We start from the raw sequence: 17677 nt of genomic DNA, 5'->3' as shown, positions 1-17677 counted from the left end.
TGATATCTATAGTCATTGGCAGGACGACAAAAAAACAAAACCCTATCAGCCTAACAATACGCACAAAATGTGAAACTTCAAATTGTTTTTGCCTGTGTGCTTCATTCTAACCATGGATTAAAAAAAAAGCACGTCATCATATGTAAAATATTCACAGCAACACCATTAGAAATGAACTTTTATATATATTTATATAAACAGCACAACAATATAAATCAATATTTGGTCAATTCTTAAAACTCTTTTACACATTAAATATATATATATATATATATATATATATATATATATATATATATAAACACACACACAATATGAAAATGAGTCACTTTATACATACAAATTAAATTAAAATTGTCTTTATACGCAATGAAAGTGGTCGTCAGTTCACATGGATGACATCGCGAGCCAGGCCTCTTTTGTGCGGGCGTGGCCTGGCAGAGAGCATTGCAGCATTTTTTCTCTCTTCACTTATTGTCAAGAGTACATGCGATATTTGTCCGGTTCACCGAAACGTATTCTGCACAAATAAACAATGTAGATGGCAGTACCCATTGGCATTTCCAAGCAATAGTTCCGTTATAATAAATGTTGTCCAAATACTGATATGCAGAGTGGATTTGCTGAAGAAAACAATATTCACAGAGTTTGAATGTAAAGATTGACAAGTCTTGCAAACCCATACTTTTAAGCCGGCTTGATGAGCCCTTCACAAGTTCAACGGGGTGAGGATCAACCTCTCGCTCTGCACTCACCATCACATTATTTGATCACTACAAACAGTGTCACGACTGTCACGCTTCAGAACGGTCAATTTGTGTCAACCTGCAATACAAATCTATACAAACATTGTGTTTTAAAGCTACCTGTGAAACCAAACAGTGAAATAGGTGCAAGCGCCATCAGTAGACCCTGAAGAGAAGCTGAGATGATGGAATGCTATAAGAAAGGATTCGTCGACGAGCCTCCGGTTGGATATTGCGGCGGCGGCCCCGCACCCTAGAAAAGATACACAAATCAAGAGGGCTGATTAAAATAATCAATCCAACAAGTACAAGTGACAGTGTAGTGTCCCTAAAGAATTTGAAATGTTGAAATCCAAAAAAAACAAAAGATGTTAAAATGACGCATATGAGTATTTTTACAATTGTATGAACGGTTATATTCAGACAAAACCATAATGCTCTAACCAGGAAAGGGTTATTGGAGACCATTTGTCCAGCCATTGCCTGTCCAAAAGGTGTCACCACTGGCTTGCCCTGGCCATAGATTGGAAATCCTCCACCTGCACAAGTACATATTACATTTGTTTGATCTTTAGTGGCACCGTTATCAACCCATCTCCCTTTCACACACACCAAACACACCATTAAGTTGCTGGGGATACGCTGTAGGCTGCGAATAGGGCACCTGGCCAGGGAAAGGCTGCTGGAAGGTTCCACTATAGCTTGTAGGGAGATTGTAGGCTGCGGTGTTTCCAAATCCAGCCGGCATGCTCATGGAGGCGGTGCCAAATGAGGCTGCAAGAAAACAAGTTAGCAGCAGGTTGATTTCACGTTTTCACTTCTGATGGACAAGGTGACTAACCTGCTGCTGCCGCCGCTGCGGCTGCTGCCGCGCTGGCGGCTCTGCCGTTGGTCTGGAATGGGTTGGTGGGTGCAGTTGTGGCCCCAATAGCCGCAAAGGGATTATTTGGCTGGGCTGCTAAATCAGGGACAAGAAAATAAAACAAATACATCACTTTTCATGTTTCCTACAAATTCACATTCCAGGCCTTGAGGATACAGAAGAGTTCAATTGCAATTGTGATGTACCAACAAACTGAGAAAATGGATTAAAATGTTTTGCTGGTTTACTTACCCCCAAAGGTTTGAGGCTGAGCCATACCAGGTAGTACTTGTTGTGCTTGACTTGTGCAGACTCCAGTCTCTGGATTAAAAGAAACCCTGGCCAAGAAATCATACCAAATATGACTTTTCAGGACGCTAAGTGAGAAGCAGTGTGATATCTTACCCCTGTGTGCTACTGTTATTGGAAACACCAGCGTTGGGAGCTGGGGGGCCAAAAACTGTTTCGAGTTCAACTAGAGCAGCGTAGCGGTCCCCTCCTGTAACCCGCGCCGGTTGGTTATGAGACGCTGCAGAAACCGAACTCACCCCAGCAGGAACAGCGCCCCCTGGAAGAGAAACACACAGAAAAGTGCTCAGTTGAGCATGACCAATTGCAATTAATTATTTGTTTTCATTTTGAAGCATAAAGCGGAAAGTGTGGAAATACCTGCCATTTGTATAAGCAGTATAAATGATCAAACATTAGAAATGTAATATTTTTCCATCACCATTGTGGTTTGGGACTATACCACAGCCAAGGAAGCGGAAAGACAGTCCTCCTCAAAGCCTAACTGGCTCATCTATTGATAAAGATGCTCGATGAAACAGGCTAGGCAGGAAAGGTTTTACCTTGCTCTGTTTTGCCAGAGCTAAACACGTTATCCAGGTCAACGAGGGCTGCGTATTTATTGGCAGGGACACCCGTACTCTGTACCGTGTCCCTGACTGCTCCTGTGGAGGACGAACTGAAGGATCCAAAGTCAGCACTACATGATTTGGGGAAGTTGTCAAAATTTGCAAAACTGGCATTTGCTAGTCCCCCTGAGGCACTACCTGCATGAGAGAGAGAGATTGTAGAGTCATGAGGGGACGCGAGTTGTTGGCTTTCGGTGACGACATACAAGAGGACTAGTCAAGTTGGGGAGGAGTCGGGCAAGATTGGACCGTGGATTGTATTGATATAAAAATCACATCCTTTGCACTCAGCTATGGGATGAAAACAGCACCTTTTCCAAAACGCACGTTAGATCTGCGTTTAGCGCCAAAACGTAAATCAATCCAAAGTAATAGACAAAACTAAATTGACAAAATGTGATCTATTCTCCTGAGCCAGTTTTCATAACTTTCTGGCAGTTTTCAGCTTGGTTCATATGCTGGTGATTTGTTACATTGCCCAAGCGCAATAATAATCGCGCTTTATAATCAGTTTTCCACCAGCAAAATTTGTAAAATGCCGTTTAAAGCTAGCAAACAAATACGATTGCAAGAACAAGTCTGTGAAGCCTTAGGAACAACAACTCCAAGTCCTCACATTGAATGATTCTAGAGAACTGGCTCTAAAGTCATTAGCCTTGGGTTCACATAACTTTCCCACTTTCAGTCAATGATTACATCCTGTTCAATACAAATAAGGAAACATGTATGTGTGCTATTCGTTTAAGTAGACTGTCTTTTGCTGTGACTTCAATTCTGAAGAGGTCACATTTTAGGACTAATTCATGAATATATCTCGGTAATTCCAAAGGGCTCACATTTGCTCGCTTGCAACTGTACAGAGACAGTCGGAAACAACACGCACTGCAAAATGAAAGAAGCCAAACCCAGCGTGAGACTTACTGAAAGCAACCTGGAGAGGCAGAGCAGTTGCTAACTCACATGTGCTGCGGCTGGATGAGAGGACAGTGAATGCTGGCAGCCCCCAAAGCAGCAATTGATAGAAATAAAAAGGGAATGAGGAAAATGAGTCATGGGGCAATGAGCAACGTAAGCTGGAGAAACTAAAATTGAACCAGAAGCACATGAGGTCAAAACAAATAGAGGGCTGAAAAGCAACAGGCAGAACACAGTGAAGCAAACACAATGAAACTTTAAGTCTTGGAAAGTGAGAAAGGGATGAGCTAAAAAGATTTAATGGTGAGAGTTGTTAATAAAGTGACCGTGTAGATCTACACCCTGCAAAAATGCTATCCATCCAGAATATATTTTCTATATAGCTCGTCCATTTTGGGTCACGGGTGAGCTGGAGACAATCCAACTTAATTTCTTAAAGAGAGGCTGGCTACAAGCAATATTGGCTGCCATCATATCACAGGGCACATCGAAAATACTAAAAATCCCCTCCAAAATTTGAAAACTCATTCAAATATAAAAAAAGAAGTATGTGGGGTTGACTACTTAAATTTAAACCAATGCAAAATATATAGTATTAAAATGGGAGAAAGTCAAAGTGCCAAAAGAAAACCAAGCAGCGGCAGAACATGCAAATGCCATTGGAACCCTAAAACCTCAGAACTGTACGGCAGACTTGCAAAGTGCATTCCAATCACAAAGTTAATATTTGGAATAACATATACAGATATTGCATTAGTCATGTGATGAACAGAATTACAGAGAATTATTATGTATGTAAAATGTATATGCAGATGGGCATGAAGACAACTTGCTCTACCTGTGCTTGAGGCTTGGAAGTGGGCTTGGGCTGATGAAGGGAAACCACACACAGACCCAGGAGTGCTCGCAAATGCATCAAAATTAGCAAAGTCTGCATTTGTGTTGGGATTCTGTGCCGCTGGATGAGGTGCCATGATGGTGTTCACACAGACAGACCAACAAAGACAATGAGAGCAGAGTGACATTTCACAACATGGATGAGACTGATAAAAACACATATGGGATTATGGGATAAATGTGACATAAGGGAACTAAAATGCAGAGCAGCATTAAAAGATGAGAAGCTGTAGGTCACAAATGTTGGTGGCGTTTGGAATGGCATCCCTAATAAGACATTTGTGCATAAATCAAGTTACAACTACGCCTTACTTGTGTGGCTGTTGAAATGTGCAAAGTTTGCAAAACTTGAGCCGCCGCCTGCATTCATTTTTGGTGGAGCAGCAAAGATGTCGCCACCCAGGTCACTGAGGAGGTCAAACTTCTTGTCATGCTGTTGATGGGTTGGCCCACGGCTGATCACTGGAGACTGGCAGAACCAAGAGACATAGTTGTAAACACACGCCTGACTTACGGGAGTTGTCACGATTGTAACCAAATGTTGCACTACGTAAACCTGCTTTAGAATCTGACCTGATTAGGTGGTGTGTTCTTGTTGAGATGGAGGGTCAGAGCAGAGTCACCGAGGAGGGATTTAAGCGGTCGAACCTCTGGAGTGCTGCTGGTGCTGCTGTTTGAGGAGCCAGAGATAGACGTGTGGACAGATGCCACCACTTTGGCTTGGTCAGGAGGTACATACCTGGGAATCAAAAGCACACAACAAACCAACAATCAGTATTGCATATGACAATAAATAAATTGAATAAAATTAGAAGAAAAAAAAAATTATATCTTAATGCAACTTGTCCATTATTTAAACTGTACTTGGACCTGCAACTGTACCGTCTATGAGTTCCTTCTTATTCAAGGATTTAACTTTCAAGGAAGTGGCCTTACCATCTCTTTTTCTCATATTTTTCTTGAAGAAACTCCTTGACTTTCTGAGGTTCTCTGAAATCTGGTGCTGATAAGGTTTTCCCATCATGAAGGCCTAACCAGATCTGTCGACATACCTGAAACATACAAAAAAGAAAATCAATTCATTCCATATCGAGTTTCACTTGGCTTTTAGCACATTTTATTATAGGGGGTTGTGTTAGATCATTTAATTGCTCTCCAGAGACTGCTGACCCATAAAACTGGAAATTAACCAACGAGGTGAGATCCCATGATATCACACACAAACAAAACACCTCCCATTTCATATTTTGGTGCACTCACATGCATGGACACACCACTGCAATCTATGCCAACTCTCTCTATGGCCACTTGAAGGCTGTAGTATTTATAAAACAGCTCTGGAGGACTTATGACTCTGCTTTAACCTTGAGTCTGCTGCTATGCTAAAGCTTTAAATAGACTCCACCTCCCAAATGGCAATGCTGTATATTTTATACTCCCTCTTCCATAAAAAGACTGCTGGATAATGATGTAGTTTAATCTGTCTGGTACGGGTTTAATCGGAATAGGTGTAAAAATTAAACATGACAAATGATTCACTGAAACTGCAAACGTTATTAACAGCTTACAAATGCTCTTGCAAGAATGAAACAAATAAAAATGATCTGCAACGGACATTGGAATGATGTATAGAAAAAAGTCAAGCTTCTGATTCTGGGATAAACAGATTTTTAATAGTTGATCAAATAAGTAAGTCTTAAACCAGTATGCCACCTTCTTAACAACTTTGCCTTCAGTTAAAAAAAAAAAGAAAGGTGATCGACCTGTGGGTCTATGTAAATCAGTGTGCACGATTTTAACATGGATTTATCTTTCATGTAGTGTGTGTGTCTTTTTTTCCTTTTTTTGTAAACATTGACAGGCACAGCCTACCTCATTGCCGTTTTTCTGTAGAAATTCTATTTCCTGTTGTGTGAAGGTTGTCATGGAGATGGACTTGACTCTGTTGGGTGGATTCAGTCCCCGTCTGTGGAATAAATAAAATAGCCGGTGTTTTATTGGAATACTGTGTACAATTTTATACATTTACAAGCCATGGAACTATTCATGTAAATCTACCGCAGAACGGTAACACGTAGGTCAAACAGGGTTTACTTCCTGCCAAATAAAAATCTCCCGAAAGAGACATTGTATGTAGAGTTCCTCAAGGGAAAGCCTCCACCTTCATAAGGAATGTGTTTACATAATGGATTCCAGTTCCACCCATTGAGCAACCACTTATTGGGGTTAAAACACAAGGAGGGTAGTGATGCCCTTATAATAAGTCTTAACATGTTAAATAACGTTCCCAAAAATACGGGTCACTTTATTGAAAACATAAGCAATGTTTCCACTTAGAAGCAACAGAAGAACAATTAATACAATATTTGGTCACCACGTTGGAGGAGCGGGGGAATTAAAGTGAGTTTGGCTTCTGTAGCTACTCAAAGTTACAGTATCTGCTAAAGAAACACAGACAAAAGATCAAGTTGGAGCATGCACAATGCCAACTTCTTTGCAAGTCTCAGCGAGAAAACAAGATATCTCCACCACTTCCTGTTGCACATCCACATCACATGCTGGTTACAACAGAAAGACATTCTGAGGCCGACAATCAGATCACAGACTAGTGTGTGACTTTCGACACTCAAATGAGAGGTTATGATTGGAAACCACTGTTTGTGGTGGAAAAAAACAATGACTCATCATTAAGGGAGTTTTTGGAAGACTTTTTGAACTTCCTTCTTGACATTACATTACAGGTAATGAGGCTACTACGCAAAGATCGTTGGGATTCGGCTCCAGACCACCCGCGACCGTTAATAAAGCAGTTCAGATAATGGGCGGATGGATGGACTTAATTGTCCAATGGAATCAAAGTGAAACAGGAAGGCAGTGTGCAAGCAAGTGACTGCGTAAGCAAACAGAACAGGAAGGACAGATGAACAGTTTATTGAGTTGCCTGTTAATAGGCTCATTTATTTTCTTCCAATTTATGCTCATGTCCAAATGGTTTTCATGAGCTATGTACATAATTATTTGAATATCAAAGTAAAATGCACTGTGAACAGGATATGTACAAGATAGTCATCTAGTAATTAACAATTTTGATTTTTAAGAAGTATGAATGGGACTCGGACAACGGAAAATAAGCAGATGACAGCTAACATCCTGGCTTAACTCGATGTTTATTGTGGAAATTCACAAAATTCCACAACTACCGATCAAGATGTTATTCATCCGAGTGCGTTTTTTTTTTATTTAGTGTGGGCTTCATGTCTTCATTCCTGTACTTGATGAAGAGACCTAGACGTGACCACGAACAGTTAAAGCCACAAACACCACATCCTTAGTAACAAGTGCACTGATGATGGCCATGGGTGAACACTTCACTAATCCCAAATCCCAGGCTATACAGATGCTTGATTACACAACTGCACTATCAAGCTTTAACTCAAACACGTTCAACTCTATACATACCACAATCCAAACACCCTAAAGGAATAATTGAAGTGGTCAAGGTTGCATCCCATTATAATACAATTGACAAAAACTCAGGAGATTTGACATGCAACTGGTAACAGGCGCCGAGTGTGTTGACTTAGCCGGTACAAATGTCACTTTGTTCACCCGGCTGCCAAGAGAAGCCAAAGTCAAACAATTGTCAGTCAGATCAACAAGATGATGTTGTGTAGAAGAACTCTTAGCAACACCATTGATGCGTCGTTAGCCAGCAGCTAAGAGGCTAACTGTTTGTGGCAACCATTTGTAGGGTTAAATCTAACGTTGTGGTGTAATGCCCGCGCTTCATATCCATGGCACATTAAGCTCAGGCGGCTTGGTAACTCACAGAATGCCGGAGCAGGAGGTACACACGAAGGAGCCCACCGTCATGTTGGCGTAGGTCGGGCCGCGCTGGTCACAGTCAAAGCACTTTCTGTTAGCAGGCAAACTCGTCATTTCCCTCAGCATCTTCAGGTGTTTCTCCTCTTGCTTTCGTTTTGCACTCGCCGCCATGGTTGTGTCTACAAAGCAACCCGAAAAAAATATAGATGACCTGATGTTTGAATAAAATATAAAAAGGTGCGTGGTTTATAAAGATAGCCGACCCGTTTAGCTGGCAGACGGGTAAGGAGGGCAAGGTGGGCGTCTCCGTTCAATGACAGGGCGGCCTCACGACTCCTCTTGGAGTTTTTGACGGTGCGTTTAGGGTATGCTGGGAAGTCGGAAACTAACTGCAACGCCCTATTAGTGCAGTTATTTTATTGTCATTGTACAACAGGTATACAATGGAATTGTGATCTACAGGAGCTTTTACGTGTGGTTTCCCCAACAAACCAAAATAGTTTTAATTACCGGCTATAGCCTTGACATGGGGTTTTTATATAAATGACAAAATGATTTGGGTTCTCTCTTGGGACTGTCCCACGTGGAACAGTGTGGATGGTGCAGAATTACAAGGTATACGGGGGCTTGGGAACGCATCACATGAGACGTGGAGTCAGTTGTGCGTAGTCTGAACAAGATGGTACCCACCTTAAACTTCCGCATTCGTTGACAAAACGTACTTAAAAAAAATAACTCCAAAATGCTATTTGGGTTGCTGTGGGCTAAATTAACTAATTACTATCAATAATTTAGTCCATCAGTATGTATTACTGTTTTTTTTTTTTTATTTATCTCAACGCCTGACAGTTGTTTGGGCTCTCTTGAACAAAGGAGTGCCATCTCGCGGAGAGCAACATTACTGCAGAGAAGGTTGCTTATCTATTTTCTTTTTAAACGCAGTATGTATTGCACAACATACATAGCGGTTTTCAAATTTTGGGGTCCAGGAAGGTTTTGCAAGATTATTTTTTTCTAACACCAATCAAACGCAACTATCAAAAAAAGACATGTGAATTATGTATTAAGTAATTTCATCCCCAGATTATAACCCGTTTGAAAGATTAATGAATGATTTTAGTGCATGCCAACAGTTGCATGGCCCAAAGTTTCTATTTGCAATTCAATACTGAAATGAGAACTGTAAAATATTTCTCATAAATTCCATTTAAAATGTCTTGCATGTGTGACGTGACAATTATAGCCCATCACACACAAACAAATTGACAATTGCATGCAAGTACAGATTCCATAATCTGTGCCTCATTGACATGACAACGTTCTCATGACTACAACAGATCACACATGATTTCTTTAAGTGAACAGATAACAGACTACAATTGTAAATCATATTTACATTGGATATTCAGTAAAAAGGTAAGGGATTTTTTTATACACATTGATCAGATTTTCTTGTATTCAATACAAATCCTGAATCTTATTAAATATTGTTTTTTTTGGATGGACATATAAAGACCACAAGATAGACAATGAGCAATATAAGTACATTATCTTGCTGACACCAAGTTGGGAAGATGTTCCCCAGCTATAATTAGCAACCCAAGCCTTCTTGATATATTAATTGCTGCTAACTGTTTGAAGTAAAGGACGCTCGGTCTGTGGTTGTGGACTAAAGTTGAAGGGTCTGCGATCCTCAGTGTAGCCATAGAGTTTCCGCAGGGCCACACGAGCTGCTTCCTCCTCTGCTGCAATGAGTGTCTCACCTGGACCCTGGGCCAGGAACTTCTTATCACTAAATGTATAAAAAAAAAGGAGTAAACAGAATAAATAAAACAAAGAAATATGACAAAACATACATTAATAGACACAGACATACCTGTATAAACCAACAAAATAGAGCGGCAGAACAGTGCTGGATCCAGCAGACCTGATGAGGCGGGGCTCTGGTAGGGGAACATTCTTCTTCTTGAGTTCCTCTACCAGAAGGCCCATAGGATTGACCACTGTCCACATATCAAACAAGTCTTTTCCGATTAGCTGGGAAATGAGGAAATCCTGTGGTTGAGAAGATCACAAATCCATGTAACACTTTGTTTTCAAACAGCAATACAAAGGTCTCTGATCTTATTATTTGAATTGATCAACTCTCACCCTGAGGAAATATCCTGTGCGCTGTGTTCCACTGCTGTCAAGTAGTGCTCCAATCACTGCCATGAATGTAGAATGAAGCACATTTTCCGGGACGGGGAATTCAAAACTCATGGTTAGATCCTCAACGCCAAGATTTCGAGCAACGTTGCTTACTAGGGGTACACTAGTGAGGTGTTTCACAATACTTTCCACCCCTTGTGTTGGCAGGCTGGGAAAGCTCGCCCTGCACCAATCCGTGAGGAAGCTTGTTGTGAAGGCATCTCCCCGTGCACTCAGCTCAATATTATCATTCAGAGCAAGAGCTGTGATCTCAGAGTCTATGCCAATTTCTTGTCTCTTTTTCAGCTCCGCCTGTAGGTAACAGGGATTTATGAAGGCTGTTTTCAATTGCTCCAGGGAAAAGTTCTCATGGAGGCGGGTGCTGAAAGCCTGAACCTCAGCATGATAATCCCAATTTGGGTGTTGAGATCTGAAAGAAATCAGAAATGCCATAATGATGTTCACAGTCCTCACAAGACCAAGTGGTAATTAGAGTACAATGCAATTGTAATTTACGCATCACGTGTTAAAAGCAAGCAACAACTATCTGATCAGTCCCATTAATGATCCTTGAGGTGATCATTTAGCTGACGCGTTAGCCTCACCTTGGTTTCGGAGGTGGAGGACCTTCAAGCTTTAACTTTCTTGCCATAAGGTGTGTGTAGGCTCTCATCCAACGCTTTATCCCTCGAACCTGCGTAACTGTAACATTCCAACTCAAATGTTGGCAGTATGTCCCAAACATTAACGCGCCTCGATTAATAATAATATTCGACGCCATGCTTGTTTCTTTAAGGGTAGTGTACGGCAGCTAAACCAGTCCGGCGGGAAACAAGTGACAGTGGCTGGTTATCGGAACGTTGCCATAGAAACAAAACAAAAAAACATCAACTCAGTCTGCTCAACTACAACTGGCTAAGGACTTATTTTGGACTTCTGCAATTACAAACAATTACACAATGTTGCTTCCAGAAGTCGGTGAAACAAATTCCGATAAAACATCAACAGTCATTCAAGTAGAGCATGAAGACTACAAAACATCTGCTGAAGTTGCCAGAATGCAGGATGAGCATGGAGAACAGAAAGAACAAGAAAAGATGTCAGGGCCACGGATGACCAAGACTTTTTTAAAAGACCACTGTAAGCAATACAAACTCTACTCGACACCATGCCTGAATGATACCTTGTATTTGCATTTTAAAGGATTTTCCAACATCGAAAATTTGGATGAGTACACAGGACTTAAGTGTCTTTGGCTGGAAAGCAATGGGCTGCAACAGATTGGTAACTTGAATGCACAGGTTGACCTCCGCTGTCTGTTTCTTCAGCAGAACCTCATCCGCAAGCTGGAAAATCTCGAACCCTTAAAAAGTCTATCCACTCTAAATGTCTCCAATAACTACATACAGACTATTGAGAACATTTCCTGCCTTCCTCAACTTACTACTCTGCAGATTGCCCATAACAAATTGGAGGGAATTGGGGACATAGAGCACCTGAGTCAGTGTCCATCTATAAGTGTACTGGATCTGTCTCACAACCTTTTAACAGATCCTGGTATTCTTGCTGTGCTTGAAGTCATGCCGGAACTACGAGTACTTAACTTGATGGGAAATGAAGTTGTGAAAAAGATCCCCAACTACAGAAAGACCTTGATCGTTCATCTCAAGCAGCTTACCTTCCTTGATGACAGGCCTGTTTTCCCCAAAGACAAAGCGTGTGCAGAGGCTTGGGCACTTGGTGGAATTGAGAAGGAACGCAAGGAGAGAGAACAATGGGCCACACGAGAAAGGAGACAAATTCAGAAGGGCTTGGATGCTTTGGCAATGATTCGAAAGAAAGCTCAGGCCAAACAACACATGGAAGTGAACGGTGAGAGAGGTTGGTAGTTTGAATACTCTTAAAAGTCCATTTGAAGGTTTTTTCAAAGAAACATTAGTTTCTGTGGTTTTAGAAATTATTATTCACCAACACATTTTGAAATTCATTTGTGGATTTTGGATTATATAGACCTTGAATTATAGTCAAAGTCATAAGGTCATAATTCACCAGTAGAGTGATCACTGACCTTTGCCCTTTCTGCTTAATTTCAGGTGAAGCTGAGACCATTGATGTTTCTTGTGAGGAGCCACCTGAAGATAAAATGCAAGTATTTGTTCAGGACTCCTTGGATGCCCATGAGGAGTTTATCCAAAACAAAACTAAACAGCTGCCTGACAAAGAGCATCCAAACAAATATTCTGACACCAATAAATATGACGAGGAATCGCGCAAAGAAACACAAAAGGAAAATATTGGAGAAGAGCCCAATGTACATCAACTACTTCCTTCTCCTGGATCATTTCATAGTTCTGGTCCATTTGTGACTGAACTGGTGGATGCTGCACAATTGGAAACCATTCCACTGACTCCTCCCTTACATGTTGATGATCTGCCTGACCTGGAGGATCTGGAGCCAGAAAATGAAATGTTTTCTGAGATAATGGTGAGACCAAGGATAGAAGTAATTTCAGGGGATGGCAGTAATGCTGAATCAGTCAGGAAATGTACTTTTAGTGTAAATAAACCGGTGAGTTCAAGTGTGTCCAAGTCAACCAAAGCTCCCGATTCTTCATTGATATATCCAGAAGATGGAGATGCTCCTAAACCAGATGCAAACTTTCAAACAAGCCAAAAGTCTCGTAAACCACATTGCCTGATTGAGGAGCTGTAAAGTTGAGATGGTCTCTGATTGATGATTTTACTCATTAACCTGTCATGCAGCAAATGTGTGGACACATGGATAAAATTGTTGGAAAAATTGATTTTCTTTTTCATGTTGTTTCTGTTTAGGGTTAGGTAATCACCTGTCATTGAATTCTTCTGAATTGTTTTTATTCTACTATTAGCTTTGCTACACTGTCATTTTGTGCTCTGAACTAATTTTTGCAACATTATTTTTGAGTGTATTTCATATGATAGTATGAAAATGATGATTAATTATTACAAACATACTATTAAATGTGAGCAAATTTGTTGTTTCAGTCATATATCAAATTGCATGTCTTAAATCATTCATTACACAAGTTGCGCTCACTCTTTAAAAAGGTTGGTCTATAATAAATATCAAATTGTAATCTTCATCACAGCTTCATTTTCTTTCTTTGGTAAACAGAACTGTACTTTATTCATGAATTACTCCTTTCTAAAGTCACACTGCATTGCGCAACATTGATATTTGGAAACAAAATATAGCATTACTCCTTTCTGAAGTGATACATACAGTATTTACAAGTCATGCTTAGCATTGCTCAACATGTGTAATTAAAAGCAAAACATGGCTAAAAAAAAAACAAACGAACAAAAGTATATAAACACCAAGAAGAATACTGTACAAACAAACATGATAAATAAACATGAGCACGTCGTGCAATAGGCTATGGTCTTGCTCAGCGAGTTGGCAGCAAGTGTAACTGTGTCGCACACACAATAGAGATATTATGTTGACTTGTTTTGTAACATTGATGTATTCAACGTCTTAACCACACCCACGTGTTGACAAGCCAAAAAGCTACAGTGACCGAGTAGAGGATCATCTCCCGTTTTGCTCGCTCCTTATTCTCTTCTTCCAAAAGCTGAAGCCGTCGATTTAACTTGATAAGCTACAAAAGTAAAGTAAAATTGAGTTACGCTTTTGCCACTCTATACGAATGATATTTCTGTGAAGACCCAACCTGTCGTCGAAGTGTTGCTGCATCCACAACGGTCATGTCATCAGATCCCCCATCCAGAGATGCCTCATATGTTGATAGTGCAAGCCTGAAACAACAATAGCCTTTATGAAATCATTTTTTGCTCCTGTAAAATAGTCTTTGCAAGTTAATGTATTTATTTCAAGACAAACAGTGCATGAGAGGAATAGGTAGGAAAAGATGGTTGAAAGGAGAGGAACAAAATGAAAACTGAGTGCTATGTGATGTTACCTGGATTCATGCAGGGGGTTGGAGCTTGAAGCCGACCCCCCTCGCAGTGACGGTTTTCTACAAGGGTGAGGAAATACAGGTTTGGGAAAAAGGGGAAACATAAGAGCTAGCACTTGCACAAAGCACTGTTTCACAAGCATGCAAAAATGAGGATGACCTTCCCAAACGTAAAACACCCAAGGACATTAAATGAAATACATTTCTTAATGGCTTTTCAAACTGGGCTAAAAACACATTTTAGTCTTGATCATTTGGAAACGCTGGACTGAATGTTTGTTGGATCTACGTATCACATCTCTCACAACTTGCAGTTTTGTGATACCTGTCGTACCTTAACTATGATTTTAGTCTTAATATACAGCCGTACAAGTTATATTGTTAGTGAATGTTAACCAGATTAGTCACATTCTTTGTTTTTAGTCAACTACCAGTAAGAATGTGACTAATCTAGCAAAGCAAAGGTTTATTTTACTAATTCTACATTGTGTCCTTTGAAAATGACTCTTTCAGGGCTTCCCAGTTCCTTTCTAAGGTGGTATGCAAAGACTCAGCGACAGCATGGAACACCTGTCAACTCAAAATCTAGATAATGCCAAAACCTAGCACTCCGCATGGTTGGCTGGCAGAGCTACAGGTATCTCCTTGCCCTTAAATAAATGTTGATCACAATTTAACCTCAAAGATTTGTATCAAACGAATGAGTATTGGTCATACACAACCTCAGGTTATCATATGGCTCATGGCAGAGGTTATTTTTCAGTCAGATGGCATCCGAGTATCTCCTAATTTATACTGACAGCAGAAACTGTTGCCATCTGACCTTTCCACTTGAAATATTGTGATATCGAGTGGGCTTGATTGCTAGCTGCGTGATGCTCCCTTTACTGGCCGAATGAGAAACTGTGACAATTGGGAGGTCACCTGCCAGGGTGTTCATCCAAGACCTCAAGGACCTGCTGGTAGGCCCGACGTGTAGTGCACTGGAGGAAAGATAAAACGCCACTAGCGCTGTACAGGTTGTGGTCTTCTTCAGCCACATTGGGAGGGGAAGGGGGGTGAAGAGTTGCTGAGGGGGAAACTGTTGCACTGCTTGAAGGCAACCATTGAGCAGCCAATTTGGAGAAAATATGAAGGACAGGAAACAGGAAGAGAGAAGGAAACAGGGAAGGAGAAGGGAGAGAAATGAGGAAAAGGAACTATCTTAAAATGTGTCAGTTCTGCAGCTGTGTTAAGCAACACTGCTAAATTAGCTTGAGGGAATTTTGTCACATCCAAAGCACCAAACAAAACCAGCCAGGAAGGATGGCATGCAAATTAGAGGCCTGAGCTAAATAAATAAATCATTTTAATTCCATGCATTATATTTTTAGGAGTGCTGACCATGCTAAAAGAAATGGCAAGGTTTATCCTACATGGCTAATCAATACTTTTACAATTACATCAAATGCAAAGCAGAAGCCAGGAAAAACACGTTACAAGTTAGGAAATCATATGAGCGAGGAAAAAGGGATCATGTGGCACAACTATTTTTGTTTTCTTAAGGGCTAAGGGAGTCTTTCATAAGATGATACCGTGGCAACAAAGACAACAACGTCTCCTTTGGAAAAACAAGGTAAAAGATGAGAGTAGAAAGAAGGAGGAAAAAGATGTAGCGTGCAAGAACTGTGTTACCAACAACTGAACAAATACTTACGCTGATTCGCTATGCATCAGTTGGCTACTATGACGGACAGCTGCGTTCTCACTAGCTGAGCGTTCTCGTCTCGATCGCCCTTGACGCCGCAGCTAAAATAAATAATGACTTATTATTATTTACTGTAAATCTTGAGTTTTACTTGATTGATTTTCCCACATTTTAATGGAACAGTATTGATTGCTCTCTCACTTACCGTGGCATCACTTTCTGGAGTTGCTCTATGATCCTCCTCCAGGAAGTCGAGTGGTCGCTCACTGAGTGTGAGTACTCTCGGCGGGGTCTTCAGGGACAAGGCTTCTAAAGGCGTAGACTGGATTAAATCCAGGTCTCTTGGTCTTGAGAACTGGTTGTCATTGTCTCCTGAAATAAGAAGGAATTCTTGTATGTTATTTAATTTGAAAAGGCAGAATCGCGACACGCCCCTTTAGATTCAACAAAAACTATCAGTCTGCTTTCTTGGAGGACAACAGAAATGTAATTTATAGATAAATATATCAATAAATGTCATCACAGCCTTTAAAAATAAATATATTAGTCATGTTAGTCAATATTTACGAACCTGAGACAACAATTCTTTCCGGAACTTGCATTGTAACACTGTGAGGAAGATGCTGCGAGGCAACACCAGAGTCCTCCTGGCCTTGAGGAGCCACTTTGAGCATCTCAGGTATGCGCATCCTCTGGTTGATCCCCTCTGTGTACTGCAGATCATAGTGGATGCGGTTGATTTCTGCCATCTCGGCAATGGGCGAGGGGAATGTTGGGCCACTCATTTGGCTGTGCAAAAACATCAAGTCAACATTTCACATCATCAGTTATTATACAATCAATACTAACATGATGCATAGTAACCGACTAATTGCAACAAATTAATATTCGCAACACATCACATGATCAAAACAATACATTTGCCACTGATGATTTCAGAACAGTGCACGGACGCAAAGGGCAAACTTAATGCAACTATTAGTTACATATAAGTGGCCAGGAAAGATGTTCGTTAAATCGTTCACAATAATGGCATGTGATTTCTTCTGCAGAGCTTAGCTGTAAACATGACGATTTCCAACAATTCATGTTTTGTTTCATTAGCATGAGTTGCTACATAGCGGTCACCCTCAAACTCGTCCAAACTACCCTTCGCAAATATTGATATAAAACACGGTTGGATTTGAGAGATGTGCCCTCGTTTAGTTATGGTTGGTAACATCTGATACTAAAAATAATTTAGAACAATTTAACTGCGTATGTGACGCTAAGTAATCTGCTAACATTAGCGCCATTGAAGCGGACTGTTTCTCACCCTTTGCTCATTTGATGAAAGTAGCGATTTCCTCAAAGTGTTTTGTAGTAATGCTCCAAAATCACAAGAAGACTTTTACATTTGCCCCAAAAGTGCAGGAGTACAATAAACCAGTTACAGTTACAAAAGGCGGGAGCTGTCAAACGGGAAAAAGTGTAACAGTCAAAGAGGAACGTTTCTCATTGTCTTTCGTGGTCAGTAGGACAGGAAGTGACGTCATGGAGACGACCGCACGAATCGAAAGCAAAAACGTTTTCACAAAGAAAGTTATACGTGTAAAATAATTTTCGGCATTCTTAGGCGCCCTTGTCAATATTACGAGGTTACTTTTGATCCATATAAATTCATATTTAATTACATAATG

At 40.6% G+C, this 17677-nt stretch overlaps 4 protein-coding genes across 12 annotated transcripts; 1 reads left to right on the top strand and 3 right to left on the bottom strand.

Annotated features, from left to right (window-relative positions):
* Nucleotides 1-165: 165 nt before the first annotated feature.
* agfg1a (ArfGAP with FG repeats 1a) lies at nt 166-8535 on the bottom strand. Of its 7 annotated transcripts, none has more exons than XM_085917019.1 (15): nt 8428-8535; nt 8167-8354; nt 6210-6303; nt 5274-5389; nt 4911-5076; nt 4650-4806; nt 4279-4398; nt 3447-3518; nt 2460-2663; nt 2014-2176; nt 1861-1946; nt 1588-1704; nt 1368-1520; nt 1191-1285; nt 166-999 (listed from the first exon to the last, which is right to left on the bottom strand). In XM_085917019.1, exons 2-15 carry the CDS (start codon nt 8331-8333, stop codon nt 940-942), a joined length of 1770 nt encoding a protein of 589 aa, XP_085773145.1. In that variant the 5' UTR covers nt 8334-8354; nt 8428-8535; the 3' UTR covers nt 166-939. The 7 variants fall into 7 exon arrangements, with proteins under 7 accessions (XP_085773145.1, XP_085773144.1, XP_085773146.1 ...); XM_085917018.1 differs by having other exon boundaries at nt 8167-8341; nt 8426-8522; XM_085917020.1 differs by having other exon boundaries at nt 1588-1701; nt 8167-8500.
* Nucleotides 8536-9500: 965 nt separating this feature from the next.
* Nucleotides 9501-11193, bottom strand: mrpl44 (mitochondrial ribosomal protein L44). Its single transcript, XM_085916757.1, has 4 exons — nt 10958-11193; nt 10314-10782; nt 10039-10217; nt 9501-9954 (listed from the first exon to the last, which is right to left on the bottom strand). The coding sequence occupies exons 1-4, from the start codon at nt 11131-11133 to the stop codon at nt 9780-9782; spliced, it is 999 nt and encodes a 332-aa protein (XP_085772883.1). The 5' UTR covers nt 11134-11193; the 3' UTR covers nt 9501-9779.
* On the top strand, nt 11075-13440 carry LOC147054429 (dynein axonemal assembly factor 1-like). 2 transcript variants are annotated; one of them, XM_085916756.1, is made up of 2 exons: nt 11075-12224; nt 12446-13440. In XM_085916756.1, exons 1-2 carry the CDS (start codon nt 11312-11314, stop codon nt 13063-13065), a joined length of 1533 nt encoding a protein of 510 aa, XP_085772882.1. In that variant the 5' UTR covers nt 11075-11311; the 3' UTR covers nt 13066-13440. The 2 variants fall into 2 exon arrangements, with proteins under 2 accessions (XP_085772882.1, XP_085772881.1); XM_085916755.1 differs by having other exon boundaries at nt 11075-12233.
* Nucleotides 13441-13478: 38 nt separating this feature from the next.
* mffa (mitochondrial fission factor a) lies at nt 13479-17531 on the bottom strand. 2 transcript variants are annotated; one of them, XM_085916759.1, is made up of 8 exons: nt 17314-17531; nt 16570-16787; nt 16204-16370; nt 16008-16099; nt 15236-15400; nt 14315-14371; nt 14066-14150; nt 13479-13993 (listed from the first exon to the last, which is right to left on the bottom strand). In XM_085916759.1, the coding sequence occupies exons 1-8, from the start codon at nt 17322-17324 to the stop codon at nt 13862-13864; spliced, it is 927 nt and encodes a 308-aa protein (XP_085772885.1). In that variant the 5' UTR covers nt 17325-17531; the 3' UTR covers nt 13479-13861. The 2 variants fall into 2 exon arrangements, with proteins under 2 accessions (XP_085772885.1, XP_085772884.1); XM_085916758.1 differs by lacking the exon at nt 15236-15400 and having other exon boundaries at nt 13480-13993.
* Between the last annotated feature and the right edge of the window lie 146 nt (nt 17532-17677).

This window comes from Syngnathus leptorhynchus, chromosome 7, assembly GCF_054491065.1.
Source record: "Syngnathus leptorhynchus isolate UIUO chromosome 7, UIUO_Slep, whole genome shotgun sequence".
NCBI lineage: Eukaryota > Metazoa > Chordata > Actinopteri > Syngnathiformes > Syngnathidae > Syngnathus > Syngnathus leptorhynchus.
This window is presented reverse-complemented; position numbering and strand designations above follow the sequence as displayed.